Source organism: Kryptolebias marmoratus, linkage group LG17, assembly GCF_001649575.2.
Source record: "Kryptolebias marmoratus isolate JLee-2015 linkage group LG17, ASM164957v2, whole genome shotgun sequence".
Lineage (NCBI taxonomy): Eukaryota > Metazoa > Chordata > Actinopteri > Cyprinodontiformes > Rivulidae > Kryptolebias > Kryptolebias marmoratus.
In genome coordinates, this window is record NC_051446.1 from 18,567,043 (window position 1) to 18,576,650 (window position 9,608).

The window sequence follows — 9,608 nt, forward strand, 5'->3', positions numbered from 1 at the left end:
AGCGAACAAATAATAGTGACGAAACCCTGGAAGATCTGATGATGAATGACTGAGGAGACATGGACCAGGTTTTAACATCTGGAATAGATAACTTCTGAGCTGGTTCTTGAGCCAGATGTTAAAAGCAAATTTTAGAGTAAGCTCTCAGCCAGGCCAAAATAACAAACTAATGTGGACCCTTGCCAAAACTAATTTTATTTTCGGAGTACATGCGGTTTCTTCACTTCGTTTGAAGGGAAAGGAAGAGTCTGCTTCCTGCTACTCTTCCCTGTTGTCGGGAAGGGGGAAAAAATAAAGACTTTAAAGGCTCAAAGGCATTAACAGAGCCATTGGAGACTTGGAGAAACATGTCTAACGAGGAGACGAACACGTCGACTGGAAAGGGAACGGCGTTAAGGTAAAAACAACAACAACAACAAAACCCGGTGATTTTAAGCTAGCTCCGCGCGGCTAGCCCCCGTGGCTAGCTGCTAATGAAGCTAACCACTGCCGTGTTGTGTTAACTGTCAGCTGGAGCTGCGCGGCGAACGAGCCATCTGAACGCTGTATCACCTCCTAACATTTAGGCGAAACCGCTTTTACATTCATCCTGTTCGGACACAATACAAATCACAGCTAGCGGAACACCTCCGTCACACGAGTCGAAAACACACGCACACACGAAACTCCCAACACAACCTCTATCTGTCCTTTTAAAAACAGATGTTCGAGTTTTAAAGCATTGAAAAAAAAAGCCTTTTTAAAACATCTGGTTAACTCACGATAAAGTTAAACCGGCGTGAAACTAACTTTGTCCTCAGGTAAAAGGTTACGACTTTAAAGGGATGTTTAATATGTCGTAAAACTGCTTGTTTGTAAAGACAAAATGTATATAAATGGCGGGGTTATGTAGTGTAATACGAAAAATGGAGACCCAATAGTAAAGAAAACATGGTGCCGCAAGAATAAAGCTATGAATTCATTTTTTTAGTTATCTGTTCTTATTTTAATTACCCCACACAGTGATATAGTTAATCATTTTAACAGCTTTAGCGGTCAATGTTTTGTTGACATAAAAAAACTACGTGTGGCGTTCAAATGACCTAGGAACATTACGTTAGAGATGTCATATTTTTCAAAACGATCCAGAAACATAAATGATACATTAAAAGACTAGTCGTTTAAAAGATGAATACTTTAAGTTACCAAGTGTTTTTTAAAAACAGTAGGCAAAAGCTCTGCGAGACATGATTCGGTTATAAACGAGCAAAATAGATTTATTTTTTCTTATATAACATAGACTCTATGCGTTAAATATGTATGACAGGGGCCACCCTTTTTATTTCGTTTTTTCCCCCATTGGACACAAACGCAGCATAAAAACCCGTACAGTAATTGGAGCGTGCGTAGCCAATCACAAGCCTAGCTGATACTATGACCCGCCCACCTTTTCCACAAACGTGTCAGGGTTGGCCGCGGCTCTACTACAGTTCCTGGAGTCAAAAAGCACGTTGCTTTGATTGAGGAGGAAGCTGTTGCTCGTTTAATCATCTGGCGAATTTTTCTGACAACATGCCAACACCAAGGTGAGATCCAAACCATGATATAACTACACAGGGGAGGAAATGCAGCAGTCGTGACTGCTGTTTGCTCGTCTTTTAATGGTTTAATTGAAAACACAATTTTGACACTATAGGAAAAGTCAAACTGTTGCTTAAAAGAGCACTTTTTAATATTTGTACTCTGAACCGCACACATTTTATTGTTTATTTTGTTGTTTGTTATCAAGGCTCCATGAGGAGTTGATATTGGCTTCTATTAAATCTTATTTCTTAGAATTTCTAGATTAAAAAAAGGTTGTGACACAAAATACAATATTCCATTTTCGACTCAACAGTTTTAGACATGGAATACCTTCTTAGTTCTTATGAAGATGAATAAAGTATACATTTTACTATGAAAGCAACAACACAATGGTCTTTTATTGACTGTTAAATGTCAAGATGTGCCATTGCCATTCATTCTTTTTATTTGAGTAGAAATTGCATATACACATGCAACTGTAGCTTTAATTTCTCATGCCTTGGTGGCATTCTTTTTTTACCAGAGGCAGGATCTCGGGGTAACGGAGCCTCCGTCGGAGCACAGATGTGCATCCCTCACTGAAACCTAAGTCATTTAAGTCAACAAATCCTGACCAGATGACTTCCTGTTTCACAGCAGATTGCTTATTTCCTCTGTTCACACAGAGCAGCATAGTGGGAGTCCACAGCACACAATATGTTTTTGTCTTCTCACAGTGAAAACATGCTCTTTGGGATGGGAAACCCACTGCTTGACATTTCAGCTGTGGTGGACAAAGACTTCCTTGACAAGTAAGTCTAAACAGCTCGTACACTTTCGCTCATTTCGTCTTATTTATGGCTAAAACACAATAAAATAATTTGCTGTTTTTTTTTTCCTAAAAGGTTTGGACTGAAGTCAAATGACCAGATCCTTGCTGAAGACAAACACAAAGCCCTGTGAGTCACATATATATATATATATATATATATATATATATATATATATATATACACCAGGGAGACCCATTTCAGTCTGTCGTGTAATGCATCGAGCTAAAATTACGTCAAACCTAATAAGGGATACGCTCATTCATATGCAACACTTTGTCATCTTTAGCTAGACTCAAAATAGCCGAGTCATAAATCCATACTTGGTAACCGTAGATCTTGGCACAGCCACATTTTCCTAATGCTAAATCTGTGGCAATCTTCACAAAACAATCTCATTGTTTACTCCAACCTTGATGTAAAGATCACATATTTAGGCGCATTATTAACACCATGTATGACTGTTCCTTATTTATTCGAAGAAAGGCTTTGTGAAGCATTTGGATTCCATTTTCAGAACCACCTTCTTAACATTCCTGGCAGATTGTACAGTAACGCTAAAGCCTTCCTGAAAAAAACACTTATGTGCGTCTCCAAACACAGCTTTTCACACCTTTTTAGAACGGAGGGTGAATAACAACAAGTAAACAAACTTACTAAGATTTAATTTTTTGGCTGATCTGAAAGCACCCGTCCTCCTCTGTTTGATACAGTGCAGATGGTTTCTTTGCAGGGGGAGTTTGCCTGCATTAGTTCTCAGCGTGCCATCTGGGAGCACGGCAACAGGGAGAGGAAAGTGCTTGGGTTGCATTTTTGTAACTTTGAGGAGTTTGCAACGATAAGTAAAAATGTCACATTTCAGTCTGAATGTGTAAAGATCGGAGTCGCAGATTAAAGGCAGAATATTTGATTTGTTTAACTTATTGCAAAGTGTGAAGTCAAATATAAAAAGATTATCCTGAACTCTATCAAATGGGGCAGTTGAAAGAGTTTACTGCAGTAGTTTTACAGATATACAGATATGAAATTCTGAAATGCAGGCCCACGCTCAGTGTAAACAAAGCTTGAATCACATGACTGACCTACGTTAGGTTGGCTGTAGTCTTTGTAGGTAAGTTTCTGTAGGTGAGCATCTGGAGCATCTTACAATTTTTAAATTTAAAGACACATTAACCATCCATATTAGAAAATATTGTTCAGATTTTATTTATTATTGTTTATTAATATTTTTATATATCCTTTTTATATCCTTGATTAGGATCAGTTGACCTGTGTTTACCACAGGAGCAGTAGAGAGATTGCTCTGTGTTGTTTTCTTACTTTATTTTCATCATCTGACGCTCGCTTAGTCCAAAAAGAATTCCCGAATTCGGTTTTTCTCCACAACTCAACTGGCGCTCCGTAAACGAGCCGTCCGATGGCTGGATGGATTATTTGTAAGTAACAAACAGGAACAACAGAGCCAACCTTCTCTGTGGATCAGTTGAACTTTTAAAACTGTTGTTTTTGTCTGTAGTGGCTTCACTAATCTATCATGTTTTTAATGTTAAGACATGCCTCATCTTGGTCAACAGATGACAGCCACACAAACATGTTGTCTGCATTCATAATTAATGAACTAAGTCTATCTTTCTAACAATTCTGTTACACTGATTTGAAAATACAGTATTTAAAAAAAAAATACTCCTATATGCTCCAAGTTATTTAGCTGCTAGTACCCCTTCTTCTTTTCTCTTGTTGGCATTTAGTACCAAATCTTAAAATTGTTTCCGATTTAGTATGTTGCTTAAATCCATCTACAGGAGTAGTTTAGATCTTTTCAAGTGTTCTATGGAAAAGCTATGAACATTTAATATCTTACCTGCTGTGGATAGCTAATTGGACAACCTCGGTTTGGAGAAATAGAGATTAAATCTGACAGGATTGAAGAGCTAAAGGCTTCCTGTCTGAAGCTCTCTGGAAGTGCTACAACTAGCTGCTGCTGCTGCTGTGTGTGCTTGCAAGTTACCACAGAATTCTATCTAAATAACTTGTAAAACAAAATTGACGACAATGTAAAGATTTAAAAACAAAAATCAAAAACATTCCCATGAACTCTGACTATAATTGTTTTGGACTAGCTGTTAGCTCATCAAAATAAACAATTTTTCCAAATTGATTTCATTCAAAGAGTTATTTTACAACAAGTAAGATATTAAATGTCCGAAACTTTTCCACAGAATCCCACTTCAAAGGATCTAAACTATGACTTAAAAGCTGTGAACTCTTGAACAGTAAAGACAAATCAGTAGATCAGACCCTACAATAGGCTACCTTGTCAGGTTTGTTACTATACAAAAGGACACACGTGACCGTAGGCGGCGGCGGCGTAAAGCAGCATCATCAGCAGTGTTCTCCTTCATCACAAAGGCTGCCGTGTTATCTTTAGTCCCGCAGACACGGTTCCCTCTACATTCTGCACAAGGTCAGGGCAGGATTAACATGCAGCTTTGGCGCCTAATTCCCAACACAATGCATTTCGGTGCATATCATCTGCCTATCCTACACACAGACGCATCGTATCTGTCGGTTCACATCTTGGTAAATACGCGGCGGGGTTGTTTTAGGTGCCGTTTCGTGAGCCGGCGCGCTCCTCCTCGTGTTGCTCGGTGACTAAAATGGCGTAATGTGGTAAAAAGTTCATTCACAAAGCGGACGTGGAGGAAGAACAGTGACAAATAAGTTCATTACCAAAAAAAAAAAAAAAAGCTCTCAATAGGCTTACAACTCCCGTCAACTAACACTATTGTTGCGTTACCTAATCTAGTGTAACACGATTCATTTTTTTTTTGTTCATCCCATCGCCCTGGTGGGAGAGAGATCATTGGATGCAGTGCTCTGTGGCCTTTTCCTGAATTCAATTACGCAGTCACAGCAGAGCCCATATAATCCTGTTGTTGCTGAGAAATTGCCCGCCGTACAGTAGGAACCATCTCCGTCCCCGTTAGTGCTGGCTGGGGAGCTGCCGCTTTGTTTTGTTGCCGTGTTCAGAAGAGCGAGTCGACGTGCTTTAATAGCTGATTGGCAGGAAACGCTGCTTTGCTCATTTTCTTTGTCTTCGGTGATAACAAATAGGTGTTTATGGTTCTCATACTTCTGATTGGACACAAACATGAGTCAGTAATAGATAAACTAGATAACTTCTGAAGAAGCAATGAAGGGTGCCAATGCAGTTTCTGCTCAAAATTCTGACACTGATTTTGTAATATTCTTAACTAATCTAAACAGTCATCGTGCAAAAAAAAAAAAAAAAAAATCTGAACTCTTGAACCCTGAGTGGCAGAAAACTAAATTTCACACATGTGACTTTTTCTGTTTCTCCAGTGTTTAACGTAGGATCTATGACTAGTTAAAAAGACCCCTCACTTCCAGTTTCGAAGAGAATATTTTAAGCTAAAATATATCTGAATGTGTGGAAGCTCGAGGTGTGCGCTCTCTGTATTCTGCGGGGAATTTGGGAGAAAACCACAAGTCCTATAGCAGAGTGAGACGCACCGAGTGAAAGAAGACAAAAATCCCCACGATACGATGCACACCGTCTCTAGGCATCAAAGGCGCCGTGAGAGAAAAAAAACGAGGTTTTTCACAAGTTAGCATGTGACATCATTAAGTGTCAGCTGGCTGTTTCGAGGAGAAATCTCCAGAAATCATGAAACTTAAACTAAGATTGCTTAAAAATCGTAAAAAAAAAAAAAAAGTCAAAGTGCCAGTTCAGGCATTTAAAGAGCGACGTTTTGTGAGCTGTTTAAACTTCGAATGACGTTTCAGCCTGAGCTGTGGAGCTCCAAAGAGGCCTGAGTTATCTCGTGTGTTTCACCGAAATCCCATTGATTGCCATTGAATCTTGTTGTGCAGTTTTTGGCTAATTTTGTCCGCGTTGTATGACCTAAAAGACCAAAGTTCATGATCGAGCCGCATGTTGTGATGTCTGTTTTGCGCATGTTTTATTTCAAAGTTGTGCAACAAGGAACGGGATAAATTTTTTTAACAAAATGGCTATAATATAATAGTATTAATGCTTACATTTTGGCACCCTTAGTTATTGTATATTTCAACCCCTAAGTTTGTTTGTTTTGTTTTATTAACTGAAATATGTAAATTCATATTGGCTATATCATAAATTAAAAAAAAAAAATCAGAAAATTGTTAGTAAATATTGTTAAAGACAGTTGAGCAGTATTTATAGTTGGAGATCAAAAATAACATCCCAGAAACTCGGTTCATAAATTCTGTAATCTTCTATTATAATCCTCCACTAATAATCACATCAGCTAATATTATTGTATATAACCTTTTCACAGGACTCCATTGTCAAAGATCTGAACTTTCACTTTAATGCTTGTGTTTCATCCATGCCTCAGTGTGGCGGTTGGTGAGTAATGTGGCAGTGATGGCATGGCTCGTACGCTGTCACGGCTTTCATTTCGAGGATACTTCCAGTGCGGTTAGAGTTCTGCAGTCGGAGGGTTTTGTCTGCAGCAGATGCTGGTTTTTCAGAAAGCGCCTCGTTCGTTTTGAACTCGAGCTGTGAGCGGAAACCAGCAAACCAAAGCTGCGACTTCAGCTTCCTCCACCTGCTTTTTATTCTGTTTGACAAGATGATATTATGAGATACGATGGTTTTGGAGTCACAGCTGCCATTAAATGGATGCAAATGCTGGTGTTGTTCCTCTATAGTTTTTTAAAATAAATTTTATTGATTTTTTTTTTTGCAATTAAGATGCAAAAAATCTCTTTCTTTTTCAGGTGACGGCGAATAACTTTCAACTAAATTCTGAAAAAAAAACTTAATTATTCATTTAGACGTTGCCACATTTGCGTTTTACATTTAACCACGGAGAGGTAAAGGCGGACAAAGATGTTTTTGCCCGTCTGTCTGTTAGCAAAATATCTCATAAACCAGTGGACAAGTTTTAAAAAAACTTGTAGGTCTACAACTGTTTAACTTTTGGAGTCAGCTCAATTCAAGAATTGAATATTTGTTTTTTTTATGAGCAGCTGATAAGATATTATTAAAAAAAAAGAAAGAAAAAGAAGAGTATTTAGCTCATATGTCCAGCAGGTGGCACCAAAAGCCTGCTTTTTCTACCCCAAGGAGCCTCAGGAGGAAACATATTATCATAATGAAAACACACCTCTTTTTGCTGCAGATTATAATATGAGTAAATAAAGCTCTCATTTCAGGAGAACCAGGCATTACAAGTTGTTCGGCACGAGCAGAACGTTATAATCGAGCGTGCGCCCAAACCCTCCTGGGATTGGTAACCATGTCATATTAGAGCTAATAATTATTAGTGTGTCAAATTAGTGAATCGTTGTTACAGTGATTGTGGTGTCACCTCACAGGGGGGGGACAGGATGGGAAGTGTGTGTGGAAGTGTGTGTGTGTGGGGGGGAGGGATTCATCTGACTCCTGAATATTAGTGCTGTTCAAACATTTGTTGTACGACTCCCTCTGTCCGATGATAATTAATTGTTTACTTTCTCATCTCTGGATGATGGCGTGACTCTTTTCAGAGGTTGTTTGCTCACAGCAATTAAGTTCATCAGCGCTCATCTTCTCCTCTCCTCCTCCTCCTCCTCCCTCCTCCCTCCTTCCTCCTTCTTTTCTCTGTTTCTCTGTGCTAAATGCAGATTAGCAGCGTCACAATCACATCCAGAACGAGAGTAAACTCCTCATTATGCCGTGTGACCCTCTGCCGCATGAATAATTCAGCGCCGCAGCGTTAGTGGCTGGCTGCTATTAGCATTCCGGATGGCGAAGCAAAAGAGAGGGAAGAGTGGGGTGGTATGGTGGGGTTGTGGGGGGGTTGTGGGGGGGGGGGCGCGTCGCTCATATCACTGACAGGGCTGACTCAGGGGGATCAGCACTGGATTGAGACACACATCACACACACATCATCACACGACACAGGAGATCAGTGGAGGTGCCTCTCCAACTCACACACCCTGCTGTCTGTGTACATCTTACACACCCTTGCTGCTGCTGTGCAGCTCAATCTGCTTACTGGGAAGGAAACAACAAAGGCCTCTCTCACTGAGTACATGCTAAACACTCTGGCTCCTGGGTTTGTGAGTGTGTTTGTGTGTGTGTGAGAGAGAGAGACAGACTCGGTTCTGTAAACACACTTGACTCTACCCCTCTTTCTTTATTTTTATGTTTTTAATAAATAACGAAGCGAATCGAGAGTGCTGGAAGCCCCCCAGTGGAGCCATCCTGGTGTGTCATGAGGAGAAACACTCCACCTTGTGTGTTTATATGTGTGTGTGTGTGTGTGTGTACGGACTCTCGCAAGCATGGTGGGTGTGTGGAGGGGCTGCGTGTGCTTGCCGTGTTGCCACTTCACTGGATGCACTCATGCTTGACTGAGTGTGTTGACACGTTACAGCGGCCCCCACCAACACAACCACCACCACCTTTTTATTTCCCACATCCCTTGTCTGTTGCTAAGGCTGAGTGCTGTACTACAGTACTTAAGCTAACCTCTGCTGGTCTACTTGGGTTTGGGGAAAGGGGGGGGGGGGGTGTTATGATTGTTCAGCCCCACCCCCTTGCTGCTCAGGACAAAGGTCACAGGCCTCCATCCATCAGGTGACCTCTGAGCCAAAAAGAAAGCGGAGCCTAATGGCACTCGGCCGGTAATTGAGACATCAGAAACATGTTCAGCTGCCAGCCGCGCTGCTCTTAATGTTTTATTGATGGGCATGAATCTGACGATTTGGGGCACTTGCATAAATCTGTCATGTTCACAGAGCTGTACTCAGCTGTAAGAATTGTATATCTAGACCTTGTGAATTATAAAACATAGGGACTTTCGAAAAAAAAAAAAAAAAAAAAAGAACAAGAAATGCATGAAATCTTTTTGCCCTTAAGCTGAATTTTCCCAATATTTAAAACGGATTAACACGTCGCAGTGCTGGGTTATTATTATTTATTTTTCGGCGTGATGCATTATGCTTCATGAGAGACGGCTGATGCAATCATAATTAAGGCTCGTCCTCGCCGGAGCTGCAGATGCCTGGGTTCGGTCGGTGGCAGTTGCCAGCAGGTGGTGCCAGAAGGAAGCGCCACGAGTCAAAGAGGATGTAACAAACATAATCTACATCTCTGTGCATGTGGGCGCTCCCTCCCCTCCTCCTCCTGCACTCCACTCCCTCCAACTCCCCCCTTTTTTAAAAGAGCATTTTATAATTAAA

The 9,608-nt window shown here is 40.5% G+C and overlaps 1 protein-coding gene across 6 annotated transcripts in view; it reads left to right on the forward strand.

The window, feature by feature from the left end:
* Positions 1–28: 28 nt before the first annotated feature.
* The window catches only part of adkb (adenosine kinase b), a 138,180-nt gene continuing 128,600 nt past the window's right edge, over positions 29–9,608 (forward strand). Inside the window, exons 1-3 of one of the 6 annotated variants that reach the window (XM_025010756.2) lie at positions 29–397; positions 2,280–2,354; positions 2,448–2,501. In XM_025010756.2, coding sequence (XP_024866524.1) covers positions 348–397; positions 2,280–2,354; positions 2,448–2,501 — 179 coding nt within the window. In that variant the 5' untranslated portion in view covers positions 29–347. Of the gene's footprint in view, positions 398–1,446; positions 1,566–2,279; positions 2,355–2,447; positions 2,502–9,608 lie in introns of those variants that run through there. The other 5 variants (XM_017438774.3, XM_017438782.3, XM_017438791.3 and 2 more) reach the window with 5 other exon arrangements.